The sequence below is a fragment of the Alligator sinensis genome, unplaced genomic scaffold, assembly GCF_000455745.1.
Source record: "Alligator sinensis unplaced genomic scaffold, ASM45574v1 scaffold1089_1, whole genome shotgun sequence".
NCBI classification, from domain to species: Eukaryota; Metazoa; Chordata; order Crocodylia; family Alligatoridae; genus Alligator; species Alligator sinensis.
Window position 1 is genome coordinate 655,442 of NW_005842030.1, and position 20,005 is coordinate 675,446.

The 20,005-nt window shown below is 43.6% G+C and overlaps 1 protein-coding gene across 1 annotated transcript in view; it reads right to left on the bottom strand.

The window, feature by feature from the left end:
• The window catches only part of TENM4 (teneurin transmembrane protein 4), a 520,289-nt gene that overhangs the window by 155,611 nt on the left and 344,673 nt on the right, over window positions 1-20,005 (bottom strand). The window contains 3 exon segments of the mRNA XM_025202552.1: window positions 1,456-1,656; window positions 6,758-6,952; window positions 11,146-11,247. Of these exon segments, the coding sequence (XP_025058337.1) occupies window positions 1,456-1,656; window positions 6,758-6,952; window positions 11,146-11,247 (498 nt within the window).

Consider the following 20,005-nt stretch of genomic DNA (forward strand, 5'->3'; position numbering starts at 1 on the left):
GGTCTTAGAGAACACTGCAGTGCATGGAACCAAAAATGGTGAAGCTGGAAACAATATCATATCTGTCTTCTTGCCAATCTGAGGCTGTCCCCTATGCCATGGTCACAAGAATCTCACTCAGTCTTGTTTTTGTGTGTCAAGGGAGGGGGCTTCCACCTGCGCTCTTTAGATGCTATTCTTCTATCTAGTCATTTTTACCGTTTTTTGATGTTTAACTTTGGAAAAAATCATTCCTGGTTATCATTCCCTTGGGCCTCACTTGATAACTCCTCTCCATCCTTGGAGTTTGTGATTTTGAAATACATGTTGATTGACAGTTAACATGATTTTGCACCGCGCACATTCAAGTATCTCGTTAGCCAAAACTATTCTTGTTCATTTGTCTGCTTTACTGCCACATCAATCCTTCCAGTTCTCTTAATTGTTTTTGTTGCTTCCCTATGAGTTGTTTCAACTGGTCGACATTACTGTGGTACTCGGGAATCCTGGTGCGGTTCAACCACAACTGTGTAGGGTAAAGAAGCTACAACAGATGTGGTTTGCAGCTGCTTTCCTTATGCTCCTTATTGGTGAACAAAGAACAAAGGCCAAGCAAACATTCGCTCCTGAGTATCTAATGGTTCACAGTACTTCTAGGGTGTTACTTGAAGACTAGCTATCCTCAGGACAGAAGGATGATAACTGTATGGCTATTATAACCTCTAGTTCAGATCCCCATTGCTGGTTTTCAACAAGCTTCCTGTTTAGTTGAGGAATGGGGGCATTTTAAGAGCTCCCAATTTCCCAGCAAACCTGCAGATGCCATATAAATATTCATCTTCCAGGTCGGTGTCTGCACCTTTCACACAGATTCACAGAAGTTTAGGGCTGGAAGGGACCTTGTGAGATCAAGAGTGCTGGGGTCAACTAACCCCAGCAAGGTCAAATATCTATGAGACTGTTCTGTCCCTTCATACCTGACCTTTTGCTTCTTGGCTTTGTTTTTATAGTAAGACTTTTCCATCTGATTCACAGCCAGGGGGCACACTATATTCAAACAGCAGGAGAGGAGCACACCTGAAGTGCAACTGCCATCCCTTATGGTCGTCTTTCCTTTTCGCTTTACAACCGGCTAAAGAATACTTAGTAATCTCATAAAAATCCAACATGCCCATTGGAGGCTACAGAGCTTCATCAGGAATTAACACTAAAACAGGTAGCATTATGCAAGCTATAAATTAAATTCATAGCAATATAATCAACAATAGTAAGCCTAGGTGGCTTTAATGGGGCTATTTATCACATTCCTATAAAATCACCACTAGAAATAGGATGATGTGGTTGGGCTATGGCATTTGTGCTCCCAGTCATGTTCTCTGCATGCTTTACCCAAGCCAAGTGGCAGTGCTATGTTTGCAGAGCTAAGTGCTAATATATTAGAAAGCATTCTTGCTTTAAAGCTACTGCTAAAGTTACCGATTGAGCAATCATGTCCAGTCCAGTTGGGGTCACAGCTGCAGAGCCCGGTATCAGGCAGGAAGGTCCCGTGACCGGAGCATTGGTCCAAACAGGTAGCTCTTGGAGTCTCACAATTGGTTCCTCCCCAGCCAACAGAGCAGTGACATTCTCCCCGAACGCACACGCCTCGTCCAGAACAGGTGGGGTCCATGCAGTCCACTGCATAAGGAGGAGCAGAGGGGGGCAGAGGAGAGAAATACAGATATAAAGTTTAGGAATGGCCTAGTATATAAGTTGTGCTGCAAGAGTATGGTGAGGTACGACAGGGGAGCAGAGCAGCATGTGCTCAGCTATGATGTGATCAAGGAATGCAAAGACAGCCCCTCTGAACACATACTTCACACCTGAGGCGCTTCAATCAGTGCAGAACCTAGTATGAATTGGAGACAATCAACTGAGATTCATTAATACTTCATATTTCAGCATAGTATATTATATATTGCATTATTATTATTATTAATAAATTATTCAAGGATCTCCAAGAGTTACAGCAAATTTGGGAGCTCAGCATTACACTCAGGAGGAAGCTGAGACAAAGCATATAACCCACTTGCTCAGACCATGACAGAGTTGGGACTAGAAAGCACTGCATCCTATTCTAGTAACTCATAGATATGCCCTCCACTCTGCAGGTGAGATCTGTGATGGGACTGGTAGGTCAGCCTGCACATTGAAATCACTTTTGCTTTACTAATTTATTATAATGCAGGCCTACAATGCTCCTATCTGTCAGAATCGCAAATTTTAAACCAAATCCTGAGCCATTTCTATATGACAGGCACTCTTTGTTTCTAAGGTACTTAATGACTGATGCTTGAAAACCACAGGTGCCAGAAATGCAGTCCTTAATATTTAGGGGCTACTAAATGGATAATGTGTTTATACTGGTATTAACAGAACCAGCCTATGTGTGTGATGCCACATAAACACTCAAAGGACATTTTAAATAACTCTCGCTGGTAAAGGGAAACAATATTAAAGCCCATTCTACTGAACACAATTTCCAGTTTACCTGGGACATCTCTCAAGAAATCAATTAAATTAAATGGCAGTGACAATGAACGGCAGGAACAGCTGCTCAGCTGAGACCGAATTAGCATAATTTCTGTCAGGCAGAAATGCCTAATGCGTTTAACCAACGCCACCAAGTTGCTGATCCCTACTCAGCCACTAAGTTGTAAAATTTTAAGCTACTGTGGTCTTCTAATAGCAAAACTTTCAGAGAGAGATTAAGACCCTGATTCAGCAAAGTACAAAAAAGCATGTGCTTAATTTGAAGCCTACTCTAAATTCCTATATATGTTAACATGATTTGTATATGTGCTTCAATTTAGTCAAAGGTTTATGCACTTTGCTGAATGAGGGCATAAAAAATATAACTTATGAGTAGTTCTGTTCTTGTATTTTTATTTAGTAAAATATTTTGTTTTTAATCTCCTTGAGTGCTTCTATTTAAGAGGGGCAGTTTCTTAAAAAGCATGAGAGAGGAGCCATTTGGGTGTCTAAGAGGATCCTACTGCATGAGGCTTATGTATGCCTCCAAAGAGCATCTTAGCTTAGACAAGACACTGTCTACATGGTCTAGTGCCATTCTTCACTTCATCTATCAAATGAAAAGCAGGAACAACACAACCCTCACCCCACGTTACAACTCAGTGCAGGAACTGAGCATCTATTTTTAAATAAATAAAGGTACAGACAGCAAGCAGGAGGAAGTAAAAGTCCTTCCAAGCTACTCCTAGCTCTTGAAATGGCATGTGGCAGGGCCTTGAGGACCAATGCCAAGTGTCAGTCAGGCCAGGTTAGGAAAGCAGAGTTGTCTGACTAGGGGCTCTAGGACAGCTGAGCCGATCATGGCACAACACACGCTGGAAAGTTCAATGTTGTTTCTTCTTCTCCAGGCGTAATGAGATTTAGTTCAGATCCAGAAACCCTGAAAGGAAACACTCTACCCCGGGTAAGCCATGCTGGTAATTCCTCGGCTTCACAAAGCCTTGTGACTCCGACAAGAAATGGCTCAGCAACGACTATCCCAGGGTATTTTCTGTTTTTCAGATTTCTGGAGCTCTGCTCATGGCTGGAACAATCTTTGAGACTCCTAAGATGCTGAAGAAGATAAACCTATAAATCTCCTCTGCTATTAGTGAGCGGGGAGTGCGGGTGCCAATTTTAGCATGAGCCCTGGACGCCCCTGGCCCTGTTCCTACTCTGGGTGTGAAGGGACTGAGCAACACACTCCCGGAGTCCTATGTTCTCAGCAGACGGTTTGAACGCAGAGAACAAAGATCACGGGCTATCTGACAAAAGGCTACCTCCAGGCAATTAATCATCCCTCTCAGAAAGTCGATTGGGGAAAAAAGGTGAGTTTTAAAGGGGGCTCCATCAGAGGAGGCAGGCGCTCTGCTACCTCAGCGCTAACACAGAAGATTATAGAAGGGGAATGCGTGTGTCAGAGCACCACATTTATCATAATCCCAAGGCCATTTTTCATGTTGAAACGAGGCCTTTCAAAAGATGTCACGCACAATGGCTACTTTAATCTTGCCCTCACTAGCCGCATATCTTTAGACGTTCTTTGGCATGGCAGGGACCCTGGGACAGGATTAGGGGCTTTTGCTTTCTTCTTTGGCAATTGCTTTGGTGGTTTTCAAAGACAATGGCATATTTTGAAGAGTTCTGCTTGAGAACCTCAGCTGCTCAGCTTGGGGTGAAATGGGAACGAGGAACGAGGCGACAAGGTCTAGTTTATTTAAAAAAAAAAGAAAAAAAAAAAGAGTTTTGCATACATTTGGTTTGCTGCTTGGAAAATGTCCCAAATGGTCTAATTCCTGTTTTAGAAAGTGCCCCATTTATAGTTGAAACCTTTTATAGAACCTGTGCCAGTGAGATAAATCGTGCAGCTAGCAATGCTGTTGCAGATACTATACTTTCCCCAATATGTTTTATGCTTCATTGGTCATATAAGTTATTAGACTTACTCAGTACCCAAAGAGTAACTTCTCATTTTTCATTGCTTAAATTTGCTCCCCTCCTTTTAATGTCCTGCTGGCTCAGTCTGCACCTTATAAAATATGGGGCAATAAACTTTAGAAAAGAGAAAAGTAAAACCACATAGGATTGTTAGCTGATGTTTTATAAACATTGCTGGAACGTCTACGCTAGGGGGTGGGGAGGAAGAAAAAAGAAACACTAGAATGGAAATCCATTATAAACATGGAATAAGCACTGAAGCTACACTATAGGAACTGAGAAATAATAAAAAAGGAATCAATACCAGATGGTCCTTAGAAGAGAAATTAAAAAGTAAACACAATTTAAAAAATAATATAAATCAACTTTTTTACTGGGTTTAAAATCATATCCTGCATATTTCCAACACAGCATAAGTTCTAGGTTGATTTTTCCCCACTCATGGCTTCATGCAAATTATGCCTTGCATATGAAAAACAAATGTATGCTAGGAACCCCCCTTCCTCCACCCCCAAACAGCTCACAAGAAAATCATATTCTCTTTGTTCTTCACTCCTTTTTCAAGTTTCCACCTAATGGGACTGTGATACTGTCCTTGGCACAGTGATAATATAAAACAACTGAAGTGGGTTTGTTCTGTTGTATCAAATGTGGTCAGTGAAAGGAAGTTCAGACTAGGAAAAGGCCAAATCATGCTCTGCGTTGCATACATTAGACATTGCTGACATCAACACAGTCCCACACATGTCTAGCTGAGGGCAGAATCTGGCTCTGTGTTAAATAGTTTCCATGTTGCTATTTTTGAATAAATAGAAAATAAATGTTCTAATACATAAGAGTTACAGGGGCCCACACTGTAAATCTTTTCAATAACAGAAATCTTTGTGGTTTCAAGCCTTTCCCATTCTTTAGCTGGGGTTAGTTTTTTCACAGGATGGACTTTCAACATTTACTTATCGTTGTGTCGAACTCCTACCACCTACGTACAAATTCAAACATCAGATACTCAATCCTGGATGTACTTTATACAATGAAGAAGTCATATCTCACATGGACATCTGAATACAGTTCAGGGTATACTTATTGCCACTGCACATAACCATGAGAAAATTCTTCATGTCATCCTCATGGTGACAACTGAGCTTTCATAGCTTCTGATTAAATGAGCTTCAGCTCCCAAAAGCTTATGCTATCTATCTATCTATCTATCTATCTATCTATCTATCTATCTATCTATCTATCTATCTATCTAATTTAGTTAGCCTGTAAGGTGCAAATTTGTCCTGCCTTCCAACTGACCGTAAGTCGAAGTCAACTCCACTCCTATGCAGCGGTGAGAAACAAAGCAGGCATTGCATAGCTTTCATATAGGCATTTGTGGAAAGATTAATGAAACCCAGAATTAACGTTTTTTTTGGAATTTTCTATTGAACAGCACTTTCAGAAGTGCCAAATACTTGTTATTTCAAACAAAGTCGTAACAGGAAAGATTGGTCCTCAATACCAATCAAAATCAGGCTCTTTAGGAGATATTCTTGTAAGTGGTTGATTGAGAGGTAATTTGCAAATATGGAGACAACTACCCAGTTTTTTGTTGAGAACAATCGCATTCAATAGTAGTGACACACTGGGCATCAGACAGGCTTATCTTGTTGTGTCTCATGATGTCGACATGGTGACACCCTAAAGATAAGGGCTTTATTGGCATCCTCATTATAAGCCACACAAATAAATGACATGAAAAATGCTCCAGGGGTAATAGGAATTTGAAGAAATCTCTGACAGATTCCTTAATATGATATCTCATTCTGAAGTTGAATTTAATTCAAGTCCTGTATGTGTCTAAGCTTTTAAACTTGAAAAGCAAGTGGGTCCTTTTTCACACATTCTACCATTCTGTATATGTAAGCAATTGTAATCGCTTGGCATAGCATTTGCTCCAAGGGAAAAAACCAAAAAACCCCTGTAAAAGTAATTATACGTTGAGATGTGTAAATGGAAATGATGCTTTAATAAGAAGATCTGAACATATGATTAGATGTTCTGACCCTTCAACCGGATCTGTCTGTCTGAATCGCTTGATGGCTTTTCACCCAATTATTGCACACATATGATAGATAATTACAAGTTATTACAACATATCATTTTCATGTTCCATCCATCCACTGTATTTCTAAAGTACCTATTACTGTGGTGTCTAAGTGCTAGTACTATTCAGCGCTGCCTCGGTATACATAATTAGACAACGACAATCAAAGCAAAAGGCTAATTGAATGTATCTTGTAAATACCTTCTTCACAGCTCTCGCCTTTATATCCTGGGTTGCAGATACAGGTCCCCATGATGCACGTGCCATGGTTATTGCAGGAGACATCTATGCACTGGTTAGTTGGAACGTCACATTCTGCCCCTTTCCAGCCACTGTGGCACAGGCACCTCCCCTTCATGTACTGTCCATTCCCACTGCACAGGACTGGACAAGATGCTACAAATGGACAGAAACAACATTAGAGCATAAATGTACCCCATTTGTTCATCACACCAGGGACTGCTCAAGGCTCCTATGCTTGAGGGACCTACCGCGTTTTCCATACATACTCTTCCACTACAGATTCCTAAGTAAATCCAGCATTTTGATATGGCTAACACCCACTGTCACGGGCTTCGGTTCCCTCTCTGATTATGTGTGATCTCACATTTCTCTACCTTGCTTTGCTTGGCTCCTGGCTATATGATACGTTTCTACAAATAAATGCTTAAAGCAAAGTGTGAAATAATGCTTTTGGCTTAAAATGCTGCCTTTTCCGATGTCTCGGATGCATCTTATGATTGTTTAGATTCAGACTTTTCATTTATTCCCAAGATCAGAAATACTGGAGTCCTCCAGAACCTTGAAATTTTTTGCTTCTTCTCTACTGTCACTGGCTTCAGATCTGCCTATCACTATCTTTGGATTGCCGCCAGACTTTGTATTTTCCTTGACCCTGTCTCTGCCTGCAAACCTTAGCAATGCATAAATCATTCACCATTTTTGCTCTTGTAATTTCTAGTTTTATGGCCTTCAAGTTCTTTGCTCAGGAGGGTTCAGACTGCTGCAGTCAGAGTATTCTCAAGCTTCAATTCACTTCCCCCATCCTCTTTAACGGGCATCCGCTGCATCACTTCTCCCTGCCACCCTTAAATACAATTTAAACTTCTTCCTGTTTTTTTCAAAACATTCATTTAACTTCCCCCACCTTCTGTCTATATATAAATCTGTCCATGTCTTTGCTCACATATTCTAAACCTCCTTCCTCTGCCTTACCATGAATCTTCAGGGGCAACCACCCTTTGTCACCCCATTTAATTAAAAATAAGATGTTCTCTCTCATCAAATACTTCCTAAAAACGTGTTCACTTCAGCTCCACACTCTGTGTCACTCTGCTGCATTTTTCCATTTTTTAGCTCCATTGAAACTCATTTCCAAGGACAGGTATTCAACCCAGATTTCTTCTGCCCACATCCCCCACACCAGCCTAGCTAAGAGCAGCTGTATAAGCAGTGCCACTCACTATGGCATATTATAAATATCTTCATAAAAGACACTTTATCTTGTGTAATTTGGGAAACCATCTGCATTGGACATATCCTAGATACAACACACCTATTTCAAGTGATCCCTGACCTGGAGTTCATGTCAGGAGTGATATCCATAGTGGTTAAAGGAGCCCTCCCTCTCAGTTCTGCCCCTTCTCCAGCGTTGTTTTCATGACTCATGATAGACTGGCCCATTTGTGCACCATGACCATACTGGTTCAATACCAGAAGTTACTACCATTGCCTATTTCATAGATTCATAGATTCATACATTGTAAGGCCAGAAGGGACCTCGGAAGATCATTGGGTCAAGCCCCCTGCACTAAGCAGGAAAGACAACTGGGGGTCAGGGGACCCCAGCGAGGTGACCGTCCAGTCTCCTCCTCATGATTTCCAGAGTATGCGATTGCACCACCTCTGGAGGGAGCTGATTCCACAGTCTGAACATCCTGACTGTGAAGAAGTTTTTCCTAATGTTGAGCCTGAATTGATCTTCCAGGAGTTTGTGGCCATTACTCCTGGTCTTCCCCAGGGTGCCCTGGTGAACAGCTGTTCACCGAGCCCTTGACGTACTCCCCTGATGTAGCGGTCAGCTGCTACCAGGTCTCCTATCACCCTTCTTTAAGGGTTTCTTGTGCATCATTTGCAAAGAGATACCTGTGTGCACAATACTATGCATATCCTGAGTTGGAGGACCTGGACAGGAAGCACTGCTCACAGGAAAAACACCTCTGGAATTGATATTCCCAGTTGGCCTAAGTGAAAGGTTTTCATCTGCCTGTCTAAAATTGTACAGTGCTCTGTAATGGACCCTGCTCTTTCAAAGTACCAAGAGAAGGCAGAGCCCACAAATGTCTTCAGTGGGGAGAAAGAATAATCTCCTTTAATTAGGAGGAGTGTATAGGTGCTGAGAAGGATTTGCATGTGTCCTGAGAAGACTGTTGATGACTCAGTATGAGATCAGCCCCTTGTAAGAACACCTCTGGGGCCGCCTGAAAAATGCTGCCGAGAAGATTGAGGCAATGGTAATTGCAACATATCAGGGTTACAGGGGCAAAAGGGACTTCTCGAATTCTTTGGCTCCTCTCCCATGTCCCAGGCAGCCCTAAGGACCATTCGGTTTTCTGGTTCAACAGTCTAAACCCAGTGGCCTGGTCTTTCTTATGCGACTGAGAAGAACTGCCCAGTTAATAATGACTTGCTGGTCCCAGCGGTGCTGTAAACACCTTTGCGCGGTTCTGTAAACACCTTTGCCTCTCTGCCCAGCACCCGTACTACATGCATCTAGAGAGGTGATCTCTCAGGTAGGAAAGTCCCTAACTTTTGAGGGCTTTGCAGGTCAAAATCAACACTTTAAAAATTGCAGCTTAAAACCCGCAGGTAGCCAATGCAGGTTGTGAAGGGTTGGTATGCCATATCCAGAGCAAGATGCTCTGCTTAACACATACGTCAGAAAGCAGCAGCAGCTGAAGCTCAAACTAAAAACACATATCTGTTCACGCACATGCAGACAGTATTATGGGGATCCACCTCATTTTATCCACAACATTTTCTGACAGAAGAAAGACTCAGATCAGCCCGGGGAACCGAGCTGTCCATCCGTCTAAGCTCATCGGCAGATAGAAACTTTGAGAATGCCAGATGAAAGGCACGGAAACTCCAGGTATGTATGCAGCCCTTCAGGTTTAGGGCAAGAAGTTGGAAAGGAAACAAAACAGTATAATTTATAGAGTGATGTCTGCCTAAATCTCTAGGCAGCACAGGGAAAAAAAAAATCCATGAGGTGTGAACTGCTCTTTCATCTTGCTGGGCTGTGAACTCTGAAAACTACCTCCCGTGGGCCACATCTCCCCAGCGGAGAATACTGTGGGGAGAATACTGTGGGTGTGGGGTGTGGGCGGGGAGACAGAATAGAGATGATCCTTGGTTTTCTTCCTCCCTCCCCATTCTTCATTGTGCTGAGATGCTGCAAGCAGAAGCTTCACACACAGGGACCCAAGCTCAGCTTGTGCATGAGATTGATTCAGTCCTACCTCTTTTGGGAGTGACCCTAGACTGCCTTTAGGACAAGGAGTGATATGATGGCCTGCTGATCCAAAGAGGAGCAGCAGTGAGGTTCTTGTGTGGGCAGTAGAACTGGGCAAAAATCTTTGGTTGAAGTATTTTTTCCACTGAAAAAAATGTAATTTGGGTCCACAGAAATGTTTGGAGAATTGGCATATAATCCATCAAATGATTTCAGTTTAAAAACAAATTATGTTGAAATCCATTTAAGAGGAACTTACATTTTTCCTTTTCACATTTTGGATGTGAAACATTTGGTTTTTGAATTCAGAGCAGCACTGACTTCAGTTGAACAAAAAAATGTTCAAAAAGGTTAAAACGATGTGTGAACAATATGTGTTAAACAAAACATTATGTTCATGCTAAAAAAATATATTTTAATTTTACCAGAAAAAACCTGATTTTTTTTCCCCCACTGGAATTCAACCAGATATAATTTTCCTCCTATTTTTCTGGTTTGGGCAGTGAACTGAATTTTTTGCTTGCCAATATTCCTCTCCAGCACCGGTGAGCCTATATGTGGACTCACATTTTTAGTGCCATGTGGTGCCGTGGGGTGCATTAATTCAAGCCCCTCTCTCTTTGGGTCACTAGATATCACCTATAAGCTGTGCAGCCCCATGAAGCTTTACACAAGGAAAAGGGTCCTTGAGGTCTCCTTTAATGCCAGAGGACAAAGCATCATTATGAAGTTCTACTAACACATGGATAGAGTGGCCTGTTGGAGAAACAATAGCACAACTTTTCTAAGCCACCTTTTCTCAACTGGCTCACAAAGAGAAAGCTCCTGATGAGCCATTATTCCCATTGTCGACTCACATGCCACTCAGGGGCTTGTGTCACCAAGGTTGCAAGAAGCATGGCAAGTAATAAATAAACCGACCCTCCATCCCAGTCCATTCCCACTCTACTGTAGCATCCCATCTAGGGCAGGTTTCCTTACGAAGAAGAACAATGCCACAAATGGGCGCATCCAAAATGTCCTGAACCATTTTACCCAGAGGAAACAACAGGTTCAATCCATTAGGAATTCTTACCTCGGCCACAGTCAGGGCCCAGAAAGCCAAGGAAGCAATGGCAGGTCCCAGACACGCAGTCTCCATTTCCATAGCAGTTACTGGGACAGTTATCCATGGATTCTAGAAGAAAAGAGATGGGAGACATTTTTTTTTTTAATGACAGAGAAATCCTCGGTATTTGACAGAGCCCCTGGTCTGCGGCAGGGCTGGTGATAACTCAGGGCATACAAGCATATAAGACACTTAGAAGAAGGAAGCATTTGTTTGAGCTGGATTCTTGGAGGAGCATCAGTTATACCAGGAGAGAGTCTGGTCCTAACCCACTTGCTTTATTTTATTTTTTTATAGGATGAGCAACAACAACTGGAATCGTGGTGCCTCCATGCCCCTCAAGGGCAGACACAACGTTTGATAAAATGCACGGAAACACCATTTTTCCATATGAGTTAATACCACTCTACATCATAAGGGCTAATGGCTGTATTGACTGAATACCTGTGGTCTTAGAAGCGAAGCAGTCTTGATTGTGGCTAGCATTTGTACAGGAGACTTCCTGAGTGCCTTAGAAAGAAGCCAAAGAGTCATGGATGAATCCTTGGTCAACTTTAGATCACAGCAGTCACTGAGTGGAAAGACTTCATTTGGCCCCTTTGTTACTGATGGACAGGAATTAAAAAAATACACACTAAAGATTGGCAAGGAGGTGCAATTAAGGCCTGAGTCAAAACTTCACCCAGAGCTTGAAAAATCCCTGATAACACCTCTCCTCTATTTGTCTGAGCATTTGCTGCTTGTGATTTGAATGGAGATAAGAGGTACCAGAGCTCTCCTGACAGACCTTGCTCTCTTGCAATGCCTCCAGCTCTGATCTGTGCATTTGAGACCCTTGGAAGTGTTTCAAATCTGGGCTCTTTGTTTGAATTGAACAGAGCTGATTTGCAATGGAAATTTCCCCCCTACTAAATCTATTGCACACTAAATTTTTCAGGAAAAGATCTGTTGGATCTGCCCATCATTTCCCAGGGCAGGGCAGGTTCCTCTGGTACAGTTTCTAGTGTGTCGTGCCATGCACTATTCAAAGTCCTATGGGATAGGGCTGCCTCTGTTTCTCTGAGAAGACTACTGCACACTTCACTCTGTTTCAGGTTAACACCACCAACTCCCCGACTTCGACAAAACATTAGATTTTCATCTTGTAAGAAAAGTTACGAGGCAGGGAAAATTGTCCAGTGCTTTTATTTTGATTTGACGTGAGCTTGCAGCACTTCCACTTGTATTTAAGAAAAGCAGCCCATGACCTTACTTTCCAGAGAGAGGGAATGTAAATTGTTGCTTTCTTAACACAAGTTTGTGTGTGGGTATACTTTTTGTGAGACTTGGGAAGATGACAAAATACCAGGGTTTTATTCTAGTCTGTTATTTCAAATTTCCTCCAAAAAAAAATTCCATGTTGGAACGAAATTGGACTCAGTCGTATAGTAGCTGCGCTAACATCACATTTTTAATTGAAGCAGGTTGGGAATGGTGGCCCTGTGGGTAGCAGCTTTGCACTCTCTGGGGCTTTGTGGCAGCAAACATAAACTTCCTGTGGGTCTGAATGAATTGAAACAGCTACCAGCGGCGTATGGCATTAGTTTGTAAACCCAAAGGAAGCCTAGTTCTGATTGGCTGTACCCAGAGTGACACGGGTTACTGAAAGCCACTTTAAGGGATCAGGCATAATTCAATCACCTGCCGATTGCAAAAGTAGTTTTAAATAATAAAAATGCGCTTCAGGCAGTTGTGTTTTAGGCCCCCCCACATACACTTCTAACAGCTACCGGGTCGTATTTTGCAGGTAATGTATATGGAAGTGTTAAGAGTCTGATGCTAAAGCAGACATCTGTTTTACAGCATATAAAATGCAATCACAATTTCCATCCAGTCCACTCCTTGGCCTGATTCAACACTGTTGATTTAACATAGACAGGAGTAATGTAGCAATGACCCAGCCCCTTTGTTTGTTGATCAGTTTGCATAAGGCAAGGACCTTGTACTATTAACAGATGTATTTACACAGCTCATCTGCTGTCAGTTAAAAATTTAACTCAGCATATGAATAACTGACTTTCATAATTGTGTTTATGGTGCCTGTAGATGGGGGTTTGGCTTCAGTATCAAAGCAAACATCTTTGTTAGGTTTTTTTCCCCTTTTTTTCCAAAGAAAATTTTCACATGCATAAATACTTTTGAACAGTTTGAAACACACGTGTGCATCCACACACACAATTTATTTGCCTCCGTTTTCCTGAGCAGGGACTGAGTCACCCCCCCCACCACTGGGACCCCCTCAGGCCCCAGGGGAGGTGTACCCAGGCCCAGGGTCAGAGAGGATCTAGTCAGGGAACTGCTGGAGGGACTGGACATATTTAAATCAGCTGGTCCTGACAATCTCCACCCCAGAGTGCTGAGGGAATTAGCAGAGGTCATTGCAGGACCCCTGGCACGGCTTTACGAGCACTCGTGGTGCTCTGGTGTGGTGCCAGAGGACTGGAAAAGTGCCAATGTGGTTCCCATTTTCAAAAAAGGAAGGAAGGAGGACCCAGGGAACTATAGGCCAGTTAGTCTTACCTTGGTCCTGGGTAAGCTTTTTGAGAGAATTATCCTGGTGCATGTCCGCAAGGGGCCAGCAGGGGAGATTATGCTTAGGGGCAACCAACATAGGTTCATGAGAGGCAGGTCCTGTCAGACCAACCTGGTGGCCTTCTGTGACCAGGTCACAAAATCATTAGACGCAAGTGTAGCAGTGGACGTAGTCTTTTTGGACTTCAGGAAGTCCTTTGACACTGTCTCTCACCCCATTCTCATTAAAAAACTAGGAGACTGTAGTGTCAACACCTACACAGTCAGATGGGTTGCTAGCTGGCTGGAGGGCCACACCCAGAGAGTGGTGGTGGATGGGTCATTTTCGACCTGGAGGGATGTGGGCAGTGGGGTCCCCCAGGGCTCGGTCCTCAGGCCCGCACTGTTCAACATCTTCATCAGCGACTTGGACGAGGGGGTGAGAAGCACCTTGTTCAAATTCACAGATGACACTAAGATGTGGGGGGAAGTGGGCACGCTAGAAGGGAGGAATAGGCTGCAATCAGACCTAGACAGGTTACAGGGGTGGGCGGATGAGAACAGGATGGGTTTCAACACTGACAAGTGCAAGGTGCTGCACTGGGGGGGGAAGACCCAGCAGCATACCTACAGGTTGGGGAACTCCCTTCTCATCAGTGCAGAGGCAGAAAAGGATCTTGGAGTCATTATTGATGCCAAAATGAACATGGGCCGACAGTGTGGGGACGCGGTTGGGAAGGCCAACCACACCTTGTCATGCATCCACAGATGCATCTCAAGCAGGTCCAAGGAGGTGATCCTCCCCCTCCATGTGACACTGGTCAGGCTGCAGGTGGAGTACTGCGTCCAGTTCTAGGCGTCGCACTTCAGGAGGGATGTGGCCGGCATGGAGAGGGTCCAGAGGAGGGCCACTTGCATGATCCGGGGACAGCAAGGCAGGCCCTATGAGGAGAGGCTATGGGGCCTGAACCTGTTCAGCCTCCACAAGAGAAGGCTGAGGGGGGATCTAGTGGTCATTTATAAACTAGTCAGGGGGACCAGCAGGAAATGGGGGAGTCCCTGTTCCCCCGAGCACTACCAGGAGTGACAAGAAATAACGGTCACAACCTGGCCGAGGGGAGATTCAGACTAGACATCAGGAGGCTACTTCCCTGTCAGGGCGGCTAGGATCTGGAACCAGCTTCCAAGAGAAGTGGTGCTGGCTCCTACCCTGGGGGTCTTTAAGAGGAGGTTAGACGAACACCTTGCTGGCGTCGTTTGACCCCAGTACGCTTTCCTGCCATGGCAGGGGGTTGGACTTGATGATCTGCTCAGGTCCCTTCTGACCCAACCAACTATGAAACAAGGATCCCACAGACAGACCTCAGATTACCACGATAGGCTGAATTCTGCAAGCCTTTCTCATGCTCAGTGACAATGCTATGTCTTGCCTTTGTAGTCAATGGGAATACACCAGTCCATGCTATGTAGTCTGATAGGCTCTCAGTGTTACTACAACACATAGGGAAAATGGGAAGTTCCTATTCTTGCCAAAGTCTGATGTTCAAAGACTCAACACAGAGGGAGAAAAGGCCCTCAATAACTTTAATATGTGTGGCTAGGTTTGTTTGGTAATATCATTGATTAGACAAGCCACAGAGTCATCAAAGTAGGGCTGAAACGGACCTTAAGGAGGTCTTCTAGTTCAGCCCCCGGCTCAAGGCAGCATCACCCCTGTCTAAACCAGGGCTGTCCAACTGGAGCCCATGAGTGGTTAACATGTTGCCTATGGGTCCTTGCAGCCACCTCTCCCACTGCTGTGCAGCAGGGATGACCAGCATGCTGCTGGTGCTGCTTATGTGGGGGATGGAGGGACACGGGGAGCCATGTGTTACCAGTACAGCCTGTGGGGTGGGGAGAAGGGAATTTCTGGGGGGCACTGCCCAGGCAGCATGTAGCCCATACAATGTGCCCATGTCACTGTTGGTCAGCCCTGATCTAAGCTATCCCAGTCCAGTTTCTGGTTCACCCTGCTCTTAAAATCTTTGGAACTGGTACTCGCACACAACTACAGGGCATATGGCCAGAAATATCAAAAACACCATAACTTGCTACAGTAAAGAGAGGGGACGAGAGAACTATCAATGTCCTATCACTGCAAGGACAAGAAGTAGTTTGTTAAAGTACGCTCAAGAGACCCAAGAAACAGAACCTCTTTAACATCTCTCCCAACTACAGAGTTTATCCAATAAAAGCTATGACCAAAGAAGCCTTGCTTCTTGCATAATCCCTAGACCACAGCAACTGCAACAACACTTTGACCCCACTACAAGAAGCCAAGAAGATTAGCATCTAAAACACCATGCACAATCAGAACCCATGACCACCGGCCCTCTAGCTCTGCAATCCACCACATTAGCTGAAGTGCAATCTCCATTAGCGGTAATAGCATTTCAGCTTTATAGCCCCCCTGTGACAGATGTGAATGGTCAATATATAGTATTCACACACACCTTTCACATAGTAGAGGGTACAAAAACACATGCACATTGACACAGGTTAGTTACAGCTTTTTCTTGTTGTGCACACTATATAATGCTATCTCCCCACTTCTCAATTTCCCAGAGTGCTCTTCAATATAAATGGCCTCTGCTGCATTACTTCAGCTGCTATTGGTGCAACTCCAGCAGAATACAGGATTGAATAGGACCACTGTGCTTTGTTCACTAGCTATTCCAGTTTTTAAAACCCTTATCCAGTTTTCAAAGGAAAAGGATGTGGACCTTGCAACTGCAATCAAATCCAGACCAAACCTGAATGCTTAGGTGAAAATTCATAACAGCAAATACTTTGTTGAATACTAGTGTTGTTTTTAACTGTATGACGACTACTCCATTCCGCTGCGTAAACCATTAACACCACTTTGAAATGCTATCTGAGAGATGATCCTTTTCTAATGAATCTAAGAATAATACTTACTATCACGGTCTCATTTTATGTCTGCTCGCTTTTTTGGATTGCTGCCCTGCAGTAACCTATTATGAGGAAGGCAGGGGAAAGAAGAAGAAAACTGATTTTTGCCTACCACGGCTGGTATCACTAAACTGTGTGATTTTGCTGTTTTGGAGGCTGCATATACTAACAAGAAAATGTACCCAGGTCAGGCTCCAGATGAAAACCCATGATTCCACCACAGGGCCAGATCTGGTCCCCACGGCTAGAGGTCTATGTGGAAAAGTTGGGAGGTCAATGATACTTTGAGTAAGTTGGGCAAAACCTACAGCTACTGGGGGAGGGAAATGGGCAGTGCACTCTCCACCTGTCTCCAGCTTCTGATTCCAGTCCCACAGGAGATTAGATGCCCACACGAATGGCCATGTGTGAACAAGACCAAGGGGCAACAAAAGACTTATGCCTTAGACCAGCCCGAGAGGAGTGTAGAAACACATGAGGTATTGTGTCCTCAACCATCGCGCAAGCTGGAAGCCTGCTAGCATGACCTAGTTTCCCAGCTTGTCTGAAACATGTACGCGCAAGCACATTGTTCTAACCCGTGGCCTCGAAAATAAAAGGGAGATGAAGTGAGACTCTCTTCAGGAAATGTGGGGGAAAAACAAAACCTCATGGAAACACGAGAAATGAAACAGGCAAGTTTACACATGTGCTGAAGAAGAAAGGGCTTTACTTAAACTGCATTTCATTTAATTAAACTCTTCGACTCCATAAAGCGTTTAAGGTAGTGCCACTAAGTAAGTGTTTAAAGGAATCTCCCTGTTCCCCCCTGCCTTAAGTATGCCAGTATGCAATGATACAGTATTGGCTAGAGGACAGTTAAAAAACAAAGCAGAAGCAGCTAGTCATGGCTGAATTCCACTTTCCAGTTCAACCCTGATTTTTCTGGTGCTGAAACCTTCTGTGCTAGGGACAGACATTGCACATAAACCAGTTTAAGTGATCAGAAACTGGTTTAAGTCTGTAACAGAACAGATGTTCAGTGCACAGAAACCAAGCTGAAACTGGCTGAAACTGGCTTAAGATAAACCTGGTTGAACGTAGTATCAGACTTAACTGATTTGGGTCAAACCAGTTTATGCAAGGTCTGTCCCAGACCCTAGGCACTGACAGTAGCACACATGGTATGCTACAGCTAATATGATGAGAACTATTGGAAAGAATGATAACCATGCTCTGTTTTAAATGCTGTCAAAACTCAGTATCTTTAAATATATTTATTTATTGTTTTTACTCTGGCTCCCACATTTTCCTCTTAGCTTGAGTCTTTGTAATCATACCAAAAATGTTTTACTGATACCAGCTGGCGAGGGCCCAGATTGCCAACCACAGGTTAAGACAAGGAATTCCTACATATGGTTTTGCTATCGTGGCCAAGGAGATCTCTGAAAATATTGCATCCTTGCCCCTTTCCAACACCAAATGGCAGCACAAAGCAAATGGCTCATGCCAGGGGCAAACCAGCAAAATTTAGATTGCTTGTCTTCTAATGGAGATTGCAGGAGCCTGAATGTGGAAGCGTGCTGAATCACCCAGCCAGCTTCAAAATCTAATTAGCAATCAAAAAGCAAGTCATTTCCTGAATAAACATTGAAAACAGGCAGAACTCTTCAGAGATAAGGACTAAATGACATAATGAGACTCATTCCCTGCAGTTCCATATTGTCTCATATTGGGAAACAACACAAGAAGTGACTTCTCAGAGACATTACAAACCCTCACTCCACATTCAAACCCACCCCACTTAGGAAAAGAGGATGCATTTGCCAAAGTGTCTTTGATTAATAAAAGTGAGAGAGTTCCTACAGGCCAAAACTCTCCCTGACTACACACTGCCAGGTATTTTGTGCAGCCTTGTTTTAATTATTTCAGCTGATAAAGGAGTGAGATCCTCAGCTGCTATAATCTGGCTTTTCTCTAACTACACTGATTTATACTTGATAAAGCTCTGTCCCAGGGTTTTGGGTTTTTTTACTGCTTTGCCTGAGAGATGACTTCACAGTCTGATCTCACAAAGAGTGACCTTTACTGGGAATTCAGCCTAAAATCTTTTGGCAATCATTTCATCCCATCACTTGTGTTTCTACTGCAATCTTTGCACAGTGGAAAAGGGGAAAGTATAAACCACCTTTCTGCTCAGGACAATACTATTTGCCACTTGTTGATCTATCATCCAAGGATCCAAATATACTTGAAAGCAGTTGGTCTATTATTATCAGTGTTATTCCCATTTTATAGGTGCATAAACTGAGGCATGGAGCAGTTACATGATTTGCTCCATATTGCAAATTAGCTCAGTAAACAGAGGTAGGAGCTGAACTGAGGCTGGTTGGGCCCCCGGCTGGTGATCTGTTCATTGGATTCTTACACTGCTGACAAAATGCTCTGCAAAGCCCAACTGTACTGTGGTGAGCTCTATAAAGATGTCAAGCTGGCCTACAATTGCCTGTGTGAATTACCTTCATTTGGACAAAATATAGTGGATATTTTAAGGAGACCCTTGATAGATTTTTCGTTCAGATAATTACCACGTTCACTGGGCAGCAGGATAGCCACTTTAAATGTATTTCTTTCTTATGTATTTACTATGTAACTTCCAACTTAATAGTTTGACTCTATATCTTTGGGCCAGAGGCCAACGCAGATGTCTACCCAACACCATTTTCTATTAGAAGCTGCAGTAATGCAATTATATGTTAACAACTAAATATGTTATAGCTGGCAGTAGCCACCAAACATCGTCATTCCCAAGGCATTTAGAGGGAGCTGTCTGGTGGTGAAGAAAAAATAGTTAGCTAACTGGCAACCAAAAGCTAGTACCTTTCCTGGGAGATACTATGACCAGGGCTCTTTTCTAAGAACTGATTAAATGCCACTTAACACACTGTGTTTTTACCATCAGAGTATGGCAAATGCTTTTGCCAGCATGCATACTCGGGACCATTCAGTATAATAGTTACTACTTTGTACTGGGTCATCATTTCTCATCTGATGAACACTAAGTTCTGAGGGGGACTGAGGGGCCAATCTGCCACCCCGACCCCTTAGCCCGGCAAGTCTGCTGCTTCCCGGGGGCCCGCATCCGGGACATTACGGAGAGGATCCCAAAGCTCCTTAAACCCACAGACCACTATCCCATGCTCCTTATTCATGTGGGCACCAATGACACTGCTCGGAGCACTCCCAGCCAGGTCATGAGGCGCTACAGGGATTTGGGAGCGGGGCTTAAGGGTCTGGGGGCACAGGTAGTGTTCTCGTCGATCCTCCCAGTCTCAGGCTATGGGCT